The sequence below is a fragment of the Pipistrellus hanaki genome (assembly GCF_964339955.1).
Source record: "Pipistrellus hanaki genome assembly, chromosome: X".
Classification (NCBI taxonomy): domain Eukaryota; kingdom Metazoa; phylum Chordata; class Mammalia; order Chiroptera; family Vespertilionidae; genus Pipistrellus; species Pipistrellus hanaki.
In genome coordinates, this window is record NC_140524.1 from 12,185,175 (window position 1) to 12,209,086 (window position 23,912).

The following is a 23,912-nucleotide window of genomic DNA, read 5'->3' on the forward strand; positions in this document are numbered from 1 at the left end:
AGCTGCAATAAAGAACAGAATGGAAAGCTTAAACAGTAGACTAGAAGAGGTGGTGGACTGCATCAGTGAATTAGAAGACAAGGTAGGAAAAAATACACAAACATAGCAGCAACTGGAAAGAAGACTTAAAAAGCAAGAGGAGAGCCTAAGGGAGCTCTGGGACAACACAAAATGAAACAACATTCACATAATTGGTGTACCAGAAGGAGGGGAAGAGAAGCAGGGAATAGAAAATCCGTTTGAAGAAATAATGACACAATATTGGCAAGAAAAAAACTCTGCAAGTCTAAGAATCACATAGATTCCCAAACAAGATGAACCCCAAAAGACTGACACCAAGACACATCATAATTAAATTGACAAACACCACCAACAAAGTAAGAATCTTAAAGGCTGCCAGAGAAAGAGACAGAAAGTTACCTACAAGGGATCTCCTATTAGAATATCAACAGATTTCTCAACAGAAACACTCCAGGCAAGAAGGGAATGGAATGAAATTTACAAAGTGATGTAACGCAAGTGTCTGAACCCAAGAATACTATACCCAGCAAGGCTATCATTCAAAATTGAAGGTGGAATCAGGAGATTCACAGACACAAAAGGGGCTAAGAGAGTTTATCACTACCAAGCCAGAAATAAAATAAAAAAATGCTAAAAGGACTGCTGTAAAAAGAAGAAAAAGACAGGGAAGAAGAAATACAAACATTAAGGAAAAATATGACAACAAACAAGTACTTATCAATAATAACATTAAATGTAAATGGATTAAATGCACCAATAAAAAGACATAGGATAGCTGAACTGATAAGAAAACCTGACCCATATATTTGCTGTCTGCAAAAGACCAACCTCAGAACAAAGGATTTGCACAGACTGAGAGTGAAGTGATGGAAAAACATGTTTTGGGCAAATGGAAATGAGAAAAAAGCTGGGGTTGCGATACTTATATCTGATAAAATAGACCACAAAGTAAAGGCCATTACAAGAGATAAGGAAGGCCACTACATAATACTAAAGAGAACAATTCAACAAGATGATGTAACTCTTGTAAACATATATGCACCCAATGCAGGAGCACCCAAATATATAAAACAACTGCTAGAAGATATCAAGGGAGAGATTGATAGCAATACAGTCATAGTAGAGGACTGTAATACCCCAATGACACCATTGGATAAATCCACTAAACAAAAAATCAGTAAAAACAAACAAACAAAAAAAAACAGCAATCCTAAATGACTCACTAGATCAGATGGACTTAATTAACATCTTTAGAACATTTCACCCAAAGCTACAGAATATACATTCTTCTCCAGTGCACATGGAACATTTTCAAAGATAGACCACATATTAGGACACAGGCAAAGGCTCTTCAAATTAAAGAAGATAGAAATCATAACAAGTATCTTCTCAGAACATAATGGCATAAAACTAGAAATCAACTAAAATAACAACAATGAAAAAAATCAAACTAATGGTTAAATAGCATGCTATTAAACAATGACTAGGTTACCAAATAGATCAAATAATAAATTAAAAGCATCCTGGAAACAAATGACAATGAAAACACAACAATTCAAAATCTATGGGACACAATGAAAGCTGTCCTTAGAGGGAAGTTCATAGCTCTATAGGCCTACCTAAAAACATGAAAAAATAGTACTAAATCATCTAACTCTATGACTCAAAGAATTAGAAAGAGAGAGCAACAAGAAAAGCCCAATGTAAGCAGAAAGAAGGAAATAATAAAGATCAGAGTGGAGATAATACACTACCTAGAAGATTCAAAACACCTGAATAGGTCTATAACTACTGATGAAATTGAAACAGTAATCATAAAGCTTCCAGCAAACAAAAGCCCTAGATCAGATGGCTTCACAGGGGAGCTTTATTAAACATTCAAAGAAGAACTAAAACCAATAATTCTCAGACTCTTCCAAAAAATTCAAGAGGAAGGCACACTTCCAAATTCTTTTTATGAAGCCAGCATTATCCTAATACAAAAACCAGATAAAGACACCACAAAGAAAGAGAATTACAGGCCAATATCCCTGATGAACATAGATGTTAAAATCATCAACAAAATTCTAGCAAATCGGATCCAGCATTACATTAGAAAGATCATACACCATGACAAAGTGGGATTTCTTCCAGGAATGCAAAGCTGGTACAATATCTGCAAATCAATAAATGTGATACATCACATAAACAAAGTGAGATTAAAAATCACATAATCATATCAATTGATGCAGAAAAGGCATTTAACAAAGTCCAACACTCTTTTTTGATAAAAACGCTCAGTAAAGTGGGAATAGAGGAATCATACCTCAACATAATAAAAGCCTTATATGACAAACCTACAGCCAATATCATACTCAATGAGCAAAAACTAAAACCATTTCCACTACCAACAGGATCAATACAGGGATGCCTGCTACCTATCACCACTCCTGTTCAACATAGTGCTGGAAGTACTAGCCAAGCAATCAGACAAGAAGAAGAAATAAAGGGCATCCAAATTAGAAAAGAAGAAGTAATATTATCATTATTCGCAGGTGGCATGATTCTTTACAAAGAAAACCCTAAAGACTCCATCAAAAATTATTAGACTTAATAAATGAATTTGGCAATATAGCAAGATACAAAATTAATGCCAAGAAATCTATGGCATTTCTATATACCAACAGTGAACGTACAGAAAGAGAGACTACGAAAACAATCCCATTTACCATTGCACCAAAAAAAAAATTAAGATAACTAGGAATAAACTTAACTATGGAGGTAAAAGACCTCTACTCAGAAAACTGCAGGACATTGAAAAAAATGATAGAGAAAGCCATAAATAGATGGAAGAACATATCGTGTTCATGGATTAGTAGAATCAACATCATTAGAATGTCCATACTACCCAAAGAAATCTATAGATTCAATGCAATCCCCATTAAAATACCAATGGCATATTTCACAGACCTAGAACAAACTCTCCCAAAATTCATCTGGAATAAAAAAAGACCTCGAATAGCTGCAGCAATCCTGAGAAAGCAGAGCAACATAGGAAGGATCTCAATACCAGATTTCAAGCTGTATTGCAAAGCTACCTTTCTCAAAACTGCCAGGTACTGGCATAAAAATAGACATATAAACCAATGGAAGAGAATAGAGAACCCAGAAATAGACCCAAAACACTTAATATTTGATAAAGGGGCAAGAGCATACAATGAGGTAAAGATAGTCTCTTCAATAAATGGTGTGGGGAAAATTGGACAGATACATGCAAAAAAACAAAAAACAAAAAACCACATGAAACTAGACCATCAACTTACACCATACACAAAAATAAATGCAGAATGGATAAATGACTTAAATGTAAGACGGGAAACCATACATAGGCAGCAAAATCTCAGGCATTTGCCAAAAAAATATCTTCACTGATACAGTTCTTAGGGCAGTAGAAACTAAAGAGAAAATAAACAAATGTGAATACCTCAAAATAAAAAGCTTCTGCACAGCAAAACAACAAGAAAGCCCACTGCATGGAAGAACATATTTGCCAATTTTATCTCTGATAAGTATTTAATGTCTAACATTTACAGTAAACTCATGCAACTTAACAAAAGGAAGATAAAGAACCCAATAAAAAAAATGGGCAATGGACCTAAATAGATATTTTTTGAAAGAGGACATAAGGAAGGCTCAGAGGCATATGAAAACATGCTCAAAATCACTAATCATCTGACAGATGCAAATCAAAACAACAATGCGGTACCATCTCACACCTGTCAGAATGGCTATCATCAACAAATCAACAAACAACAAGTGCTAGCGAGGATGCCAAGACAAATGAACCCTCATGCACTACTGGTGGGAATGCAGACTGGTGCAGTCACTCTGGGGAACAGTATGGACTTTCCTCAAAAAAGTAAAAATGGAACTCCCATTTGATCCAGTGATCCCACTTCTAGGAATATATCCCAAGAAACTAGAAACACGAATCAGAAAGGATATATGCACCCCTATGTTCATAGCAGCACAATTCACCATAGCTAAGATTTGGAAACAGCCTAAGGGCCCATCAGCAGTTGAATGGATTAGAAAACTGTGGTACATCTACACAATGGAAAACTACACTGCTTTAAAAAAGAAGGAATTCTTACCATTTGCAGCAGCATGGATGGAACAGGAGAGCATTATGCTAAGTAAAATAAGCCAGTCAATGAAAGAAAGATACCACAGGATCTCACTCATTTATGGATAATAAAGAATATTATAAACTGATGAACCAAAAGGTAAGTACAGAGGCAGTAAAGCATAGAACAGACTTTCAAATTACATCAGGATGGTTGGGGGGGTTTAAGAGATCAACTGAAGGAGACTTGTATGCATGCATATAAGCATAACCCATGAACACAAGACACTTGGGGTGTGTGTGTGAGGGTTTGTATGGAATTGGGATGGGGTGGCAGTGGGGAAATATGGACACATGTAATACCTTAATCAATAAACATTTTTTGGGAAAAAAATAAATCCTTAGTTATAAGACTTATGTTCAGCTAGTCTTCAGTTGGTTATTCATGTTGATTCTTCTATATTTTAGTTGTAATTTTAGTTTGGCCTGGGAAGAAGGGAGTGTAACTTCTACCTACTCCATAACTATCTTGGGTTCTCGACAGTATTATTTTTTTCTGTGTTAATTTTATGATCTGTATTGACTTTTTTTAATGTTTTATATTTGTACTAGGGGCCTGATGTACAAAATTTGTGCAAGGGGCTGGGCCCTTGCAGCCGATGCAACTGCCTTGGCCTTTGCAACCCCGGCTTCCTCTGAAAGGTTGTCTGGAAGGACATTTGGCTGTCTGGTTTAATTACCATATTATGCTTTTATTATTATAGATTAGATCTGGTTCCACAATCTTTTATTGGTACTCTTTCTTCCTTTTTCCAGCATATTTTGCATCAGTAATCATATTGGTTTGCTTTCAATAATTACTTGAAAGTTGATGAGAGGAATTCTTTACCATGTGTGAAAGTAGCTTTTTGGAGAGGGACTGAGAGAGTGAGCACAATAGTAGTAAATACTTGAGAGTGAATATTTGAGAGTAATTTGAAAACCATATGTGGTCTATATAAATTCTTATTGATTATTCCTCATTGTAGTTTTGATTCTGCTTCTAACTAGCAAGAAGTTTCCCTTGCTCAAAGGAAACCCCTCTATGTATGGGAACAGTGGTGTGTTTGTAAGTGAGTATGTAATATTATACCCTTTAACTTTTTTCAGTCTCTATTTTCTCTGCCATTATTTGATGGTCAAACTGTGTTTCAGAATGTTCTCATTAAAAATACTGTTTTTACTACCAGTCTGATAACTGGTTTGTTTTAAAATGCGTCATTTGTTTGCTCACTCCACTCATGCTACCAGCATTCTAGGACTGTAGGATTGGCCTGAAATACAGAACAGCAGTCATCCTCAGTGTCTTCTTCACTCATATACAATTTTTACTGCATTTGAGAACCCTTAATTTTTGGAATTAGGATTAAAAATGTTTCCATGGTTCATCAAAGATGGAGTTTTGCTTTATATCTCTCATTTTCCTTATAGTTTTTGGTTAGTTCTAGAGAAGAGAAGAGAGCAAAGCTGTCCTTACTCTGACATAGTAAGCCCATAGGTCCCTAGAATATTCTATTAACAGATGTTTTAAGAGCAATTAGCACTAATAACTGACATCTAGTCTGAGTTCACTAAGAAGAAATTTTGCCAAACTAACATTATGAAATTTTATGAAAAATTTGCTAGACTGGTGAACCAGGAAATACCATAGACTTTACCAGGACATCTGAGTAACTTTTTAAATGATGCCTTCATAAAAAAGAAGCACAGTGGAAAAAATATTACAATTAGGCTGAATGAGTTGATTGAACAATTGAAGCCAATGGAATTGACTAATGAGTGGACATCAACCTAAATTGGACCTCCCAGTGATAATTCACAGGGCTTTATCTTTGACCCTTTGCTCTTAAATATTGTCATCAATGACACAAATGAGTACATACAACAGATTCAAATTTGTAAGCTGATATTAGCGAATGTTGGTTAGAGTGCATGGTCTTCTGAATTATGAATCAAAAACGATTTATAAAGTTTGAGAGAACAGGCTCAAATCAAAAGCTTAACATTTGCGAAATCAAACAAGTTTTCACACATGGATACAAAAATAGTTCTGTACATTATAAATAAGATGCTGGATACAGGGAAAGCAAATTTAATGTAAGCCCTCCATGTGGTGTAACTCTCAAAAAGCCAAATTTGATTTGAACTTGAGTTAAGAATTATCTAGACCAAGTAAAATTGTAAGCCCTTTTTATTCTGTGCTGGTTGAGCCATGTTTAAAGTACACTGTTCTAGTTTGGCTGTTGCTATAATGGAGGAGTAGCAAATACCTCAAGAGGATAATGGCTAATGTCAGATATCTGAAAGGCTGTCAGGGATGTCTTGTGAAAAATATGATAACTTGTATTTTTGTGGCCAGGGAGAAGTACAGGGATGGTTTGAAGGCAAAGAGAGAACTAGAATACATATTAAGAGACTCTAAATGTCAAAAATGATTACCATTTCTAAAATTCCAAGAAAAGCTGAAAATGAAAATGAAAAAACTTTTGCAAAAAAGGGGATCTCAGTGTTTCTTTTAGACCCTCACCATGAGCAATCAGGGAGTGCATAAAAATGTATCTCTAATGTTAGTGTGCTATACTTTGTCTACACTGGTACAATAGTGAGAACCACTAACACAGAAAAAAATGAAATTCATTAAAAATAAAACTTTACTAATTATTTTTTATGTTTTTTAATTTTTATTGTTCGAAGTATTACATATTTTATGTCCCCCCTTTTCCCCAGTGACCTCTTAATTCCAGCCCCCAAACCCTACTTCAGGCCTTCACCACCCTATTATCTGTTTCCTGGGTTATTCATTGATCTCTTCCCACCCACTCACCCTCTTCTGCCTTCCCTCTGAGATTCAACAGTTTATTCCATGCTTCTATGTCTCTGGATCTATTTTGTTCATCAGTTTAGTTTGTTCATTCTATTTCACATATGAGTGAGATCATGTGATATTTACCTTTGTCTGACTGGCTTATTTTGCTTAGCATAATACTCTCCACGATCCTCCTGTTGCAAATGGTAAGAGTTATTCTTTACAGCTATGTAATATTTCATTGTGTAAATATACCACAGCTTTTTTATTCACTCACCTAGTAATAGGCACTTGGGCTTTTCAAAATCTTAGCTATTATATATTGTGCTGCTATGAAAATAGGGGTGCATATATTCTTAGTGATTGGTGTTTCTGATTTCTTAGAATATATTCTTAGATGTGGGATCACTGGGAGTACCATTTTTAATTTTTGAGGAAACTCCATACTGTTTTCCACAGTGGCTGAACCACTTTGCATTCCCTTCAGCAGTGTACTAGTGTTCCCTTTTCTCCACAGAGTTCCAACACTTGTCGTATGTTCATTTTTTGAAGATAGGCATTTTGACAGGTGTGAGTTGATACCTCAATGTCATTTGATTTGCATCTCTCAGATAATTAGTGACTTTGAGCATTTTCATATGTGTCCTGGCCATCTGTATGTCCACTTTGGAGAAGTATCTATTTAGGTCCTTTTTCCATTTTTAATTGGTTTGTCTTCCTTTTGTTAAGTTCTATGAGTTCCCTATATATTTTGGAAATTAACCCCTTATCAGATATGATTGCCAAATATGTTCTTCCATGCAGTGGGCTCTTTTTTTCATTTTGTTCAAGGTTTCTTTTGCTATGCAGAATCTTTTTATTTTAATACTAGAGGCCAGGTACATGAACTTCATGCACTGGTGGGGTCCCTAGGCCTGGCCATTGACAGGGGTGATCAGGTTCCCTGTCTCCCCACCTCCCCCCACATCCTCCTTCCCTCACTGCCCATGTCTCCCCCGACCCACCTCCAGTTCCCCATCCCAGCCTGGGGCCCAGCCCCAATTGGGTGATCAGAGCCTGCTGGCTGGGAGGGGGAGGGGCTAGGTGAAGGGGATGCAAGAGGTTGGCCGGCCCCATCCCCTTTTGGGAGGGGGGAAATTGGAGGTGGGACTGGCCATGAGGAGGGGCCATGGGAGGTTAGGGGCAGGGGATGATCGGGGCCCTGATCAGGCCAGTTGGCCGCTGCAATGTGCATCATAGTGACTCGTCATTCTGGTTCCATCATTCCAGTCACTTGGCTTTTATATATATAGATAGTCCCATATGTTTATTTTCTCCTTAGTTTCCTTTGCCCTAGGACAAACTTATTAGTCAACAGAGCCAAATATCAAAAGCACAATGATTGAAATTTCTTTTGAGAGCCAAATTTTTTAAACTTAAGCTTCTTCTAATGCCACTTCTTCAAAATAGACTCGCCCAGACCATGGTGTTTTGTGGAAGAGTCACACTCAAGGGGCCAAAGAGCCACATGTGGCTCATGAGCAGCAGTTTATTGACCATGGCCCTAGGAGATGAATGGGTAAACATGTTGCTTTGAGAGATTTTGCTGCCTACGATTTCTTGTAAGAGTTTTATAGTTTCACAACTTACATTTAAGTCTTTTATCCATTTGGGGGGTTTTCTTGTGAATGGTATAAATTGGTGGTCTAATTTCATTTTGTTCCATGTACCATTTCCAATCTTCCCAGCTTCATTTATTGAAGAGACTGTCTTTACTCCATTGTATGTTCTTGCCTCCTTTGCCAAATAATAATTGTGCTTAATGGCTTGAGTCAATTTCTGGGTTCTGGGTTCTCTGTTCTATCCCATTGATCTATATGCCTTTTCTTGTGCCAGTACAAGGCTTTTTTGAGTACAGTGGCTTTGTACTATAAATTCATATCTGGTATTGTAATTTCTCCAACTTTGTCCTTTCTCAAGGTTGCTATGGCTCTTCAGGGTCTTTTTTTCTTCAATATAAATTTTTGGAGTGTTTATTGGTATTTTGATAGGGATTGCATTGCATCTATAGATTGTTTTGGATAATATGGACATTTGAATAATGTTGATTCTACCAAATCCATGAGCATAGTATATTCTTTCATTTGTATATATCTTTCTCTTTTTCAACATCCTGTAGTTTTCCAAGTACAGGTCTTTTACCTCCTTGGTTATGTTTATTCCTAAGTATCTTAATTTTTTTGTTGTTGTTGCAAAGGTAAAGGGGATTGCTTTCTTAGTTTCAATTTCTAAAAGTTCATTACTGTTATATAAAAATGCCATAGATTTCTGGGTATTAATTTTGTATCATGCTACATTGTGAATTCATTTATTAAATCTAGTAGTTCCTTGAAGGAGGCTTTAGGGTTTTCTTTGTAAAATATCATGTCATCTATGAATTATAACAGGTTTACTTCCTCCTTTCCAATTTGGATGCCTTTTATTTTTGCTTCTTGTCTAATCACTATGGCTAGGACTTCCAGTTCTATATTATACAAGAGTGGTGAAAGTGGGCATCCCCATCTTATTCCTGTTCTTGGGGGAAATGGTTTTAGTGTTTGCCCATTGAGTTGGCTATATGTTTGTCATATATGGCCTTTATTATATTGAGGTATAACCCTTCTATTCACATTTTGCTGACATTTTTTTTAATTTAAAAAAGTGTGTTGGATTTTGTTGAATGATATTTTTCTGTATCAATTGATATGACCATGTGATTTTGTCTTGCAATCAGGTTATGTGATATATCACATTTACTGATTTTTTTAATATTTTACCAGCCTTGCATCCCTGGAATAAATCCCACTTGGTCATGGTGTATGATATTTTTAATGTTTTGCTAAATTCCATTTGCTAATATTTTTGAAAATTTTAGCATCTATGTTCAGCAGATATTAGCCTACAATTCTCTTTCTTGTAGTGCCCTTATCTGGTTTTGGAATTAGGGTAATGCTGGCCTCATAGAAAGAGTTTTGGAGTGTTTCTTCCTCTTGAACTTTTTGGAATAGTTTCAGGAAGATATGTGCTAGTTCTTCTTTGAATGTTTGGTTAAGCTCCCATATGAAGCCGTTGGACCAGGGCTTTTGTTTGCTGGAAGTATTTTTTTATTATTATTATTACTGTTTCAATTTCATCAGTAATTATCAGCCTTCTCATGTCTTCTAATTCTTCCTGATTGAGTTTTGGAAGGTTGCATTTTTTTTTCCAGTATTATGTCTATTTCGTCCAGATTGTCGTTTCCTGGAATATAGTCATTCATGGTGGGTTTTTTTTTTTTTGCAATCCTTTGTATTTCTATTGGGGTCAGTTGATACTTCACCTCTTTCATTTCTGATTTTGTTTATTTGGGCCCTCTCTTTTTTTTTTATGAGTCTGCTTAAAGGTTCACCAATCTGGTTTGCCTTTTCAAAGAACCAACTCTTGGTTTCATTGATCTTTTGTATTGTTTTTAGTCTCTATGTTATTTATTTCTGCTCTTTATTATGTCCTTCCTTCTACTTACTCTGGGCTTTTCTTATTCTCTTTCCAATTCTTTAAGTTGTAGGATTAGATAACTTGTTAAAAGTTTTTCTTGTTTTTTGAGCTAGGCCTGTAGAACTATGAACTTCTCTCTCAGGACTGCTTTCACTGTGTCACATAGATTTTGGGTTGTTGTATGTGCATTTTCATTTGTTTCCACGATTTTAAAAAATTTATTCTTTGATCTCTTTGGTAACCCATTCATTGCTTAATAACATGCTATTTTGCCTCCAAGTGTTTGAATGAATTTGAGTGATTTTTATTGTAGTTGATTTCTAATTTCATGCCATTGTGATCTGTCTGAGAACATGCTTGATATGATTTCAATCTTCTTGAAATTTCAGACTTAATTTGTGTCCTAACATGCGGGTTGTCTTTGAAAATGTTCCAAGTGCACTTGAGAAGAACATATATTCTATAGCCTTGGCATTTAATTTTGTGAAAATGTCAATTAATTCCATTTGATCTAGTGTGTTGTTTAAGATAGCTATTTCTTCGTTGATTTTTTTTTGTCTAGAATATCTATTCAGTGATGTCAGTGGGGTGTTAAAGTCCCTTACTGTAATTGAATTGCTATCAATCTCTCCTTTACAGTCCTCTAGAAGTTTTTTTTTTTTTTTTTTTTTTTTTTTTTTTTTTTACTAGATAAAGAATTTCTGTATTGGGTGAATATGTGTTTACCACAGTTATATCCTCTTGTTGTATTGGTCCCTTTAGTATTTATGAAGTGGTCTTCATTATCTCTTGTTATGGCCTTCACTTTGAAGTCTATTTTGTCAGATATGAATATTGCTACCCCATCTTTTTTTTTTTTTATTTGCCTGTAATTTTTCCCCAATCCCTTCACTTTTATTCTGTGAGTGTCCTTTGTTCTGTGGTGGGTCACTTGTAGACAGAATATATACAGGACATGTTTTCTAATCCATTCATTGACTGGGGAATTTAAGCCATTTACATTTAAGGTTATTATTGACTAGAGGCCTGGTACACAAAATTTGTGCACTTGAGGAAGGGTAGGGCCCCTCAGCCTGGCCTGTGCTCTCTCTCAGTCTGGGAGCTCTCAGGAAGCGGGCTTAAGTCATCAGCAGGACATCATTAGTGCTGCTGGGGAGGCGGGAGAGGTTCCTGCCACTGCCGCTATACTCACCAGCCATGAACCTGGCTTCTGGCTAAGCAGTGCTCCCACCATGGGAGCACACTGACCACTAGGAGGCAGCTCCTGCATTGAATGTCTGCCCCTTAGTGGTTAATGCATGTCATAACGACTAGTTGTTCCACTGTTTGGTCAATTTGCATATTAGCCTTTTATTATATAGGATAGGTATTTATTTATTGCCATTGTTATTCTTTATGCCTGTGTTTTACTCTTCCCCCCTATTTCTTTTTCTTTCAACAGTCCCCTTAGCATTTCTTGCAGTACTGGTTTGGTAGTAATAAACTCTTTTAGTCATTTTTTTTTGTCTGCAAAACTGTTTATTTTACCTTCGATTTTGAATAATAGCCTTACTGGATAGAGTATTCTTAGGTTCAGTCCCTTGGTTTTCATTACCTGTATACTTCATGCCATTCTCTTCTTTCCCAAGTGTTTCTAATGAGAAGTCAGCTGATAGTCTAATGGGAGCTCTCTTGTAGGTATCTTTCTGTCTCTCTCTTGCAGCCTTTAATACTCTTTATTTATCTTAGTGTTTGACATTTTAATTAATATGTGCCTAAGTGTGTGTCTTTTGGGGTTCATCTTGACTGGGACTGTGTTTCCTGAATGTGAGTGACTTTTGCTTTCTTAGGTTAGGAGAATTTTCAGCCATTATTTCTTCAAACAGGTTCTCTATTCTTTTCTCAGATTCACTCCTTCAGGTAACCCTGCAATGCAAATGTTGTTACTTTTCATATTGTCTCCAAGCTCCCTTAGACTATCTTCCTGCTTTTTAATTTTTTTCCCATTTGCTACTCTAAATAGATATTTTTCTCTACCTTGTCTTCTAATTCACTGATTTGGTCCTCAGCTTATTCTAGTCTACTGTTGAATCCTTCCATTGTGTTCTTTATTTCAGCTACGTCAATCCTCATTTCCAATTGATTCTTATTGTTTCAAGTTCTCTTTTCATGTTGGTGTAGCTCTCATTAAGATCCTTATAATGCTCATTAAGTTGTTTATAGTTCTGACTGAATTATTTGAGCACCCTTCCTTATTACCATTATTCTGAATTCTTTAATAGATTGTTTACCTCCATTTCATTTTCTAGTGATTCTTTCATTTGGGGAGTTATTTGTCTACCCATGTTTACTGTCCCTTTGTTTTTTTCCCCTCTATGTATTAAACTACCATGCTCCCAGATTTTGTGGGGTGGTCTTATGTAGTAGGTATTTTGTGGGACCCAGTGGTACAGTCTCTGCCTGGCTCTGCCTGTGCCTTGGCAACATGGTTAAAGTCTGGCAGGGCAGAGCCCCGAGTAGCCTGGTGAGCGTGGCCTCTATAGTCTAGAGGTTGAGTCTGCCTTGTGTCTCACACCTTGAATGTCTCTCTGTTCTGAGCTTTTACCCTTGGCTTACATACCTGGGCTCTGTTGGGGGAGGGGAATCTAGATCCTGGCCAAGATGGTTTGAACAGACTCACATTGTGCCCATAATTTATAGGAAGAGGGTAGGTACTTCCTCTCCTCCAATGTCTCAGCTCTGCCTGGCTTGCTGGCACCCCTTCGCTGCCACCTCAAGCAGGAGGGGCTTTTAAAATAATAATAATAGGTATTATTATTATTATTATTATTATTATTTATAATAAAAGCCTAATATGCTAAGTGTCTGGTCATCCAGTTGGCTGTTCAACCAACCAAATTGTAATACATTAATGATATGCTAAGGCCACTCAACTGCTCGCTCTGGTGTGCACTGACCACCTGGGGGGGAAGAGAGTTGACTGGTTGACCAGTTGCTATGATATGCACTGACCACCAGGGGCAGATGCTCCGACTGGTAGGTTAGCTGGCTGCTGGGGTCTGGCCTATCAGGACTGAGCAAGACATGCCAGACACAGCCTGGAGCCCCCTCATGGCCTCTCCCTGTCTGGCCAACCTCCCCCATCCCTCCCGGCCCCTATTGTGCACTGGTAAGGTCCTTTGGCCTGGCCTGCACCCTCTCTCAATCTGGGACCCCTCAGGAGATGCCAGAGAGCCAGTTTTGACCCAATGGTGGAACAGCTGGTCACTATAACACACACTGACCACCAGGAGACAGATGCTCAGTACAGGAGCTGCCCTCTGGTGGTCAGTGCACTCGCACAGGAGGAGTGCCACTTAGGCAGAAGCCAGGCTCACAGTAAGGATATCTGACTGCCGACTTAGGCCCTGTGGGGAGCAGATCTAAGCCATCAGTTGGACATCCCCAGGGGGCTCCCAGACTGCAAGAGGGCACAGGCCCCCACCAAGAGTGCATGAATTTTGTGCATCGGGCCTCTAATAATAATATAAATAAATAAATAAATAAATAAATAAATAAGTAAGTAAATAGTTCAGCATGGCACTCCAAACTTTTAGTGCTGTTGCCCCCCACTTGATGGAGCCTCCAACCAGGCTCCAAGGAAGCCCAATTACTGAGTCCACTGGATCCCAATGGATGGAGACTTTGACCAGGCCTAGCAGCAGGTGTGCAGATTTCCAGCCCAGCATAATTCTTCCTTAGCTTGTTTTGGTGCAGGGTGGGGCAGAAACAGCCATTCTGCAGATGGAAAAAAGACCACTTCCCCTGCACTCCAATTGAGCAGGACTTATCTTCCTTCCTGGACCCCACTGTCCAGTCCATATCCTGCTCTCGATCAAGAGTTCCTCTAGAAATCAAGGGTCCCTCAGTTTCAATGCTGGTATGTCCACCATATCCCTCTGCTGGCCCCAATCTCTACCATGTGGCCCCTCCCACAGACTCAGATCCAGGGGACATAATAGAGGGGTGCTCACTCTACTCCCTGTCCTTTTTTCTTTTCTTTTTTTCATTTACTTCACTCCATTATGGCCTCCTTGATGATCTTTGTACAACTCACTCCCTTTCTAACTCCAAGTGCTTTGTCACTACTATTTTCTGTCTCTGGAAGTTTTGTTGTTCAAATCTTTTCATGGCTTGCATTCTCATTTTATTCAGATCTCTGCTCACCTCCAAAAAGATAACTTTTTCTGACTAGAAGTCATCATCCTTATCTACCACTGCCCTGCATAATATATCACCATTATTAAAATTTCTTGCATATTCAGATGCTTACATGTTAACTACACTACATGCCTTTTTTCTCTGTAATGTGAGCTCCTTGAGGTAAGGGGCCATGATTTACTTTTCAGTGCTCCAGCCCCAGCACCTAGCAGAGATTCTCTGAAGTTGTAGATGCTCAGTAAATACTTAACAAATGAATGAATGATCTTTGTAGTTTCTCAAAATCCACAATTCCCTATTTTCCTTCCTTTTCTATCCAGCCTTGGCTTCATGGAATATCACTGAGTCACTAACCAGCACTCTCAATTTCTTCACTCACTTCAATCCAACTCCTCTACTTCTCTCTGAAAAAAAAAATTTCCACAGGTATCAATGGATTGCTGACATTTATGATTTTATATTCTTGAATTCTGCTGGTTCTTCAACATGTGCCTGCTATCTTTCTCTGTGTCCCTAATCAGTTCAATCTTATATTTCCTATAAAATCTATCTTAAATCTTGACCATTCGCTTTAACTTCTGCATGGGAAATGTGAAAACTATTGTATGAGATTTACCTTAACTTACTTGGTACCTTTTATCCCACCAAACTACAGATAGTATTTGAGTGTCATCCACTCTTTCCTTAGCTGTGATGTGGTCCCAGGTAATTCCCCAATTATGCTCAGGGTATTTTCCACTCTCTCAGAAAATTGTTCCAAGTGATTACTTTCCTTCCACCTGCATTTCCTCTCCTTTTTATTGGCTTATTGACCTTCTCCTAATCTTGCATGCTCCTTTCCTCTTTTGAATTTCCTTGACATTATCTATGACTCTCTGCATGCTTCTTGTGCTTTCTCCCTTACATTTTAGTTATCTTTTAATTAATATCTCTCATTAAACAGCCTGAAATTTACCAGATTAACCATTTTACCTATATATTTCAGTAGTGTTAAGTATATTCACAATGTTGTCCAACAAATTTCCAGAAATCTTCATTTTGCAAAACTGAAACTCTGTGCCCATTAAACAATCATAAATCTCCATGCTCCCTTCCACTGGAAACCACCATCCTAATTTCTATGTCTATGAATATGACTACTCTTGAGTACTCTCATGTAGATGGAATAATACAGTATTTGTCTTTTTGTGACTGGCTTATTTTGTTTAGCATAATGCCCTCCTCAAGGTTTATTCATATAGAAGTATGTATTAGTATTTCCTTTCTTTTTAAGAATGAATAATATTCCATTGCATCTTTATACCATGTTTTGTTTATTTATACTTCTATGGACATGGGTTGCTTCTATATTTTGGCTGTTGGGAATTATACTACTATGAATATGTATGTGAAAATATCTCTTTGAGACCTTTCTTTCAATTTGGGGAGATATATACCCAGAAGTGGAATTGATGGGTCATATTTCAGTTCTATTTTTAAATTTTGTGGAACTAACATACAATTTCCCATAGAAGCTATACCATTTTACATTCCTAAACTTGTACAACATTTCCAATTTCTCCATATCCTTGCCAACACTTGTTATTTTCTGGTTTTGTTGTTGCTGTTGATAGTAGGCGTCCTAATGGGTGTAAGGTGATATCTCATTGTGTTTTTTATTTGTCTTTCCCCATGACTAGTGCACTGTGTGAGCATCTTTTCATGTGGTTGCTGGCCATTTGTATTTCTCCTTTGGATGAATATTCAAGTACTTTAGTCATTTAAAAATGTGTTGTTTATTTTTTGTTATTGCTCTGATTTGTATTTGAGTTCAAGTCACCACATAATCCATTACTTTACCCCACTTCTGAAAACTGGGCTTAAGGAAAGTTGACTGATTGTTAGGGAGTTGATATTGAGGCACTGAATCATATATGTATATGCTCTACAGTCCTAGCTGGGTGTCAAGTACATTTAGGGCTAGAACTAATCCTCCACATTGTACTTCTGGAAACAATAGATTGTAGTACCATTTGAGGAAAACTCTTAAGTTGGACATGCATCAGTTCATAAAAGGTTTCATTGCCTCATCCCCAAACCCAGATGAGGTAGCTTTCCAGAAGGAAAGCATTCTTGTCCTAGGATCAGACTGCTTGAGGGATCTTGGAGAAGTCAGTTGCAGTTTTGCCATATACGAATTATGAAACTATAGAGATACACTCTGTAGAGTATAGGACATCAAGAATTTTGAGTGGAGAGGGGTGTCATTTTTTTTCCATTCAGTAACTATCCATTGCATGTCTAAGAGCCAGGTACTTGGCTAGGGAGGTAGGAATAGAATTGCAACTTGGTTAAAGGTAAGTCAGTCTAGTTTGTATCTATCAAATTCCAGTGCATAAAGAAGTATTATAAAACTAGATGCAGAAATATTAACCAATAACCTTTGACTTCAGCTCCTGTATTTGTGACACCACAACTTTTGCTTTGATTTTCTTCTTTGACAATTTAGATAAAAATTATGTGTCTCTTTTAAATGTTGAAAGGGGCAAGAGAAATTAAAACATATTTTTCCTTTATTATTTAAAAATATGCAGTTGAATCAAATGCTGCTTCTTCCCACTTGTAGAATACAAAGTATATATGAAGCTGAAGAAAGTGTTTGCTGTTCAGAATGATTGTTTTTGGAGACTTGGTCTTAACCAGCTTATAAGATGACTAAATAAAATAATGTGTGAAAGCTTCCAGCAAAGTCAGGGTAGTAGGTTGTTGTTGTTTTTTCTTTTGCATGTGTGTGTGTGTGTGTGTGTGTGTGTGTGTGTGCGTGTGCGTGTGAGTATTTATTTACCCATGAGAAAAAAAGATTACCAAGTGAATTAATAAGTAAGCAAACAGTAAAATGTTCTTTTATCTAACAGCTGGGGCATTTAGCAGCAGGCCTCTATTCACACAATAAATTTGCTAATTATAAATGAGTCCCATGTAATATTTAAAGCTAATTTACAAGATCTTTAGAAGCCTTCAAGTTTCTCCCCACTTCTACTTGTAGCAAAGTGACTGTGATCCTCAAAGAGAAAGACCAGTATTGCTTTGTAAATGTCTTATTAGTCAGATTATTCAATTACTTAAACCAACATCCCTCCCTGATTGAAACCAATGAATGCTTTTGCTGTGCACACTGTGATTCAGCCACAGCAGACTCTTTGTCACCCTTCAAACAGTCCATTTGGCCTGTAAATTGGTCTGCTGCATCTCTATATGATGAGATCCTGTTCTTTTTTTTTTTTTTTTTTTTTTTACAACCAAGCTTATAAACTCAATTGCTTTCTCTGAGCCACTATTTCCAACATTTATAGGTACCTTGCCCCTCTCTCTACTGAATTTCTATCATACTCTGCTCATATCTATTGATCACATTACATGGTGATGATGTGTTCAGAAGGCTATCTCTCCCATGGACTGTGAACTCCTGGGGAAAAAAAGAGACTAAAACTGATTCATCTTTTAACTTTCCCACCTGTCCATAAATACCTAGCACAATTTTGGCCCAGTAAACACTCAGTAAATATTTGGCAAACATTATTAGAATCAGGAAAGTAAAGGTAAATGGCAGTGTGGTCTAAAGAGAAAAAGGAATCAAACTGAGGATGACTCTTATGTAAAGAAGAAAAGTGGAGATATTGGGAGAAAGGGGTCAATAAGAGAGGGAGGAAGTCGAGAAACCCAGTAAGGAAAACACGTAGGAAGTATAAGAGTGAAGAGGTTGTTGCAAAGTAACACTGAGAAAGGGAACAAAGTAAGGTGTGTGAAATTAGGGCAATAAAATGCCCTATTCTTGGGCATTTCTGAATCTCATCTATCCCCACTTGTCCCTATAAACAAAGAGGGATGGAAGGAAGAAAAGGCCAGAGTAGTGAGTGAGGCTGCAAACACTACAGACTATGAACTTGGTCACTGACTTTGGCCTAAGTCTGGGACTGGCCTGTTCCCTTGGCCTCCCGTTCAGCCTCTCTCTTCCAATCCAGGCTTGACCTTTGTCTCTTCTCTTTTCTACACGGAAGATCCATATATACCCAAATTATATATGTGAGAATAAATTGGCACATGTATGCATACTTGTTTCCCATTGAATATTTTTAATCTGAAAAAAAAAATCCAAAGAAGAGTGTCATAGCAAGCCCAGCTATGACAGGGTGGAGCATTTGCATAGCTTCTTGGGAGGTTGTGGTTCTGGCCTGCAGCCTTGCAAGAGTGGAAAACCCTGGTGTGCCCCCTAACTTGCTGAACACATTTATAGTGCATGAAGGGTAAGATACTGTTATAATGATAGATGTAAACATACCATAGTATTTATTGTATCTTTAAGGCAAAATTACTTTCAGACTCACCAAGCTCTCTTCCCCACAGGAGATGTGCCACTTGATGTTTGAAGCCTTTTGGAGTTATTTCTTGGGTAATCAAAAAAGTGTCTTGTGCCTATAGAAAGCAGCATGGAGGAGCCCTGGATAAAAGTCAGGAGCCCAAGCGGCTATTGTGGGTTCTTCCACTCAGTCTGAGGCTTTATCTTATCTGTCAAATAGGAGTAATCTCACTCACCTATCTCATTAGGGCTACCATAAGGATAAAATCACATGATTATACAGGACCCTACATGTGAAAAGCATTTTACAGTTGTCAAGTGATTTCTACCACCATTCTGTCATCTGATTCACTCAACAATCCTGCCAAATATTTTTATCCTCATTTTACAGATGAAGAAACTTGGCCAAAGCCACATAGCTAGTAAACCATAATGATACAAGTTTTTAGACTCAAACATGTCTACTCAGTGTTATTGGCTTTAGGGCCCTGCGTCTTAACTTCCCTCAGGGTTCCTTCTTTCTACAGCTTCCAAATGTGCTCAATGTAAATAATTAACTAGATTTTTTGTTCCCCTTTCCCCCTTACATTTTCTGGCCCCTAGAAAAAAACACCAGCAGCTCCGACAAAGAAAATCGGCACCACCTTCAACATCGTGGGGACCACCTATCCCATCAACCTGGCTAAGGACACTGAGTTCTCCACCATCCCCCAGGGTGCTGCTCCAAGTGCCCCCTCAACCCCAACTACTATTGCTTCACCGAAGACCACCTACGTGCCGGACATCCCAACTGAAACCAAGACCTACAATAGTGTCAGCAAGGTTGACAAAATTTCCCGCATCGTCTTTCCTGTGCTCTTTGCCATTTTCAATCTGGTCTATTGGGCCACATATGTCAACCGTGAGTCAGCTATTAAGGGCATGATTCGCAAACAGTAGATAGTGGCAGCATAGCAACCAGAGTATAGTATACCCTAGGAAGCATCCAAGCACCTAAACCCCGGGGTTTCCCTTCTTGTGTTTCAGGATTCTTCTTTTTAACCCTCTACCAAGCTGTTACTCTCAATTCATATTTATGAACCTCAATGAAAAAAAAAACACAATTAACAGAAAAATTACTTGTTCTCTAACATTGCTGAGTGTACCCTCATCAGAGCCAAACACTGCCATTTGTCCAGTTGCTCATCTTAGTCTGCCAGTCTTCCCCAGTTAACGTAACTATATATTTCATTGCACTCTGCCCAGTGCTAAAAATACAGGAGGGTCTATTACTTGTAGTGGAAGCCTTGGCTGTTTGAGAGGTCCAAACCAAGGAGGATCGTTAACTGGCCCAGATCAGATGATTCTGACTCAGTAGGGAGCCATGCAAGGCTATTTCATGAGGTTCTGCCTGCCACCATCCCTGCCTACAGCAGGGCTCACTAAGTATAAGTATTAATAGCAAAGGCAGGTGCTAGTGCTATCCTCTAACCATGGTCCCCAGCCCCTTTATTAGTTGGAGGTTAATGGGAACAGTTGAGGCTCACCACTGTTTACCATGTATGGCCAAAACTGATAGAACAAATTGGGCCAGCTTGCCATGTCTAGCTCCTCAGAAAAATAGTAACATTTTTTTTTGGTATATATATCCTCCAGGAAAGCACTCTTCTCTCATGCCCTCAACCCTTGTAGCCAGCTGGCCACTGCTTAGTATAGATTCATTGCCACCTGCAAACTCTTTAAAAAGATGATTAAGTATTTTTAAAATTTCTACTAAAAAGGTATGAATAGAAACAAAAAAGATCTATATCAAATGCCTACACAAATAATTTTAAAAGGATTAGAGTGATAGAAAAGTCACTTCTCTGCTAAGGTACTTAATCAATTATTGGATGGGGCAACAGATATGGGCTGGGTGGTAGTTAAGGCTTAAATTCTTGCTCAAAGACAGGGATACTGGCAGACAAAAATCAAATTCTTCCTACCACACACTCCACATCCATACCTTAGTCCAGGCCCAATAACTTTGCTCCCACTGTGTCAGGAAACTCTGGTCCTCTGTTAATGCTGATTCTAAGGAGGGATGAATCAGAGTCTAGTTTATTTTTTGAGTCAACTAAATCATTAATTTTATTACGAGTTTAATAATATATTACTTAGGTGCCATCTGATATCATTTGTTCTTAATGTGAGTAAAAGAGACAGTTATAATTATAACATTTTTATAAGGTAGATAGACTAAGTCTTTGACTTGCCTAGGCTCCTTACAAGTGTCTTTAATAAAGAATCATCATGTGCCTCTTTCCAAAGGCCAAAATGAAGATAGGATTGAAAATGGAAGTCCACTTTAATCTCAGAATCAGCACAATAACAACAGGCTTAGTGAGTCCTGAATGCAGCTTGGACACAAAAAATATTTTTAGAAAGTCACAATATGTTACCCAAGGAGACCAATTCTAATAGTAATGGCTCAAGGGAATGAGATTAAGATGGCAGCCCTAGCTACTCATCCAGAATATCCTAGAATCCCAAAGTAAAACACAGATGGTACCAAAAAAATTTTTTCCCCTGTCTACTCCTGAACAAAGCTCCTAGGGGTCTGTCATTAGCTGCTGGTTGAATTTTCACCCATCCTTTCCCTATACACCTTGCTTCCTTGCGTTGCCAGAATAATGCATGCTAGTCCCATTATTCCTAAGACTGTGTCTGTAGATAAATTTATGACTAGAAGAGTGATGTGGATAGGTGGGGATGGGGATGGGGGTTGTTAATGATCATAATATGGAATTAGAATGGAAGCTTGACCTTTGCCTCTGTAGAAATTGTCTTTCCAAATGCTTTGATGCAATGTTTAGTGGCTGTTTATTAAACTCTTTCTGAATTGTACTTGGGCTGAAGAAATTTTTTAAATCACTCTTTGCCTAACATAGGTAGTACTCTGCTCTTGGTTTCATGCTACCCTTATTTTCTGCTTTTTCACGCCACTGAACTACGCTAGAAAAAGTTTTTACCCAGAGAAAGACACCTATTATAGTATTCCAAAATGGGACCCAGGTGAAAACATAGTTTGATTAACTCAGGGGTCTTATTACCCAATATGACAGAGAAGGAAACATCTGTATTGATTCCTCTGCAAAATTCACCCAGTCCCAGGAAATAGTTATTTTTATTGCAATTTTAAATACTTTCTTTTTCCATTGATTACTACACTGAATAGCCAGATTATTATGATCTCTGAATGCATAATAATCTGACCATTCATTGTATATCCTATATAATAAAAGGCTAATATGCAAATTATCCTCTCAACCAGGAGTTCAACCAGCAGACCCCACCCATGCACAAATTAATGCACCGGGCCTCCTCTAATATATATATATATATATATATATATATATATATATATATATATATATATATATATATATATATATGTATGTATGTATATGTATATGTATATAAAATCACATTTAGTGATAAGATTATGATTCATTCAGAGATCATAATAATCTGGCCACCCAGTGTATTTCCTTTAGGAAATAGTTCCCTTAGGCAGAGAGAGAGTGAGTGTCTGGTTAGTTGATCCATGTGTTGGGAAATGTATATGACCCTTATTTATTACAGAGTTTGGAAAAATATGGTGAATAATCTCACGAGATCTGCTTGGGGAAATCACCTGAATCCTAAGTGATAGGGAAAGTTTCCTTGACAGAGCATTTAAAATCATACAAAAGTATTTCTTGTCTGAAATAACATCAGGGGCTTGGACAATCTGAACCTTTTGATGCATGTTTCAGCACTGTGGTCAACTTATGGATGCCCTGCTACTGCAGGAATTCCACAGTCCCTGTCCAGTTCCACTATAACCCCAGAACAACCATGTGAGGCCCACATGGATGCCTCCATAACAAAACTGTCTGATACTGAAAGTATACTCAACCATGCAGAAAAATCAGTGATCTGGAAGATAGGACATTTGAGATTATCCAGTCAGATGAACAAAAAGAAAAAAATGAATGAAAAAAAGTATAGGAAGCTTATGGGAATTATGAAACATAATTTAAAAATAGCATGAGAATTTCAGAAGAGAAGAAAGAGAAATGAACAGGAAGTATAACAATTCAGAAATGAACAGAATAGGGCAAAAGTAACTATACAGTTGTAGTATACAAAACTTTATTCTTGTATCATTATTTATTTATTATGGTTTTATTTTCCATATGAACAAGTACGAACCTACTTTTGTCCTACTATTGTATATATAAAGCAATAATGGCTGAAAACTTCCCAAACCTGGAGAAAGAAACAGACATCCATATACAAGAGGCCCAAATAGGTTGAACCTAAATAGGGATACAATGAGACACATTATAATTAATTTGTCCAAAATCAAAGACAGAATTTTTAAATTATATTTTTATTGATTTCAGAGAGGAAGGAAAGAGGGAAAGATAGATAGGAACATCAGTGAGGGAAAATCATTGACAGCTCCTTCCTGCACACCCACAACTGTGGATCAAGCCTGAAACCCAGGCATGTATCCTGACTGGAAATCAAACTCTGATCTTCTGGTTCATAGGTTTATACTCAACCACTGAGCCACACTGACTGAACAAAAGATAATTTTAAAAGCAGCAAGAGAAAAGTTTCATACAAGGGAACTGTTATAAGAATACAGGCAGATTTCTCAACAGAAACTTTTCAGGCCAGAAAAAAAGGGGATATGACATATTTAATTATCAAAAGAAAAAACTGTCAACCAAAACAACTATACCTGCTTAAGCTTGCTCTTCCAATAAAAAGGAGAGGTAAGTGTTCCCATCCCTGCAAAAAAACAAACAAACAAACAAACAAACAAACACAAAAGCTGAGGGAAATCATTACCACTAGATCTGACCTATAGGAAATGTTAAAGGGAGTTTTTAGAGTAGTGATAAAAAAAAATTCTAATTAAT

At 37.5% G+C, this 23,912-nt stretch overlaps 1 protein-coding gene across 2 annotated transcripts in view; it reads left to right on the plus strand.

Moving 5' to 3' along the window:
* Positions 1-21,843, plus strand: part of GABRA3 (gamma-aminobutyric acid type A receptor subunit alpha3) — a 205,993-nt gene extending 184,150 nt beyond the window's left edge. For both annotated transcript variants that reach the window (XM_084871096.1, XM_084871095.1), the window contains exon 10: positions 19,582-21,843. In XM_084871096.1, the coding sequence (XP_084727222.1) occupies positions 19,582-19,917 (336 nt within the window). In that variant the 3' untranslated portion in view covers positions 19,918-21,843. The remainder of the gene's footprint in view (positions 1-19,581) is intronic.
* Positions 21,844-23,912: the final 2,069 nt, after the last annotated feature.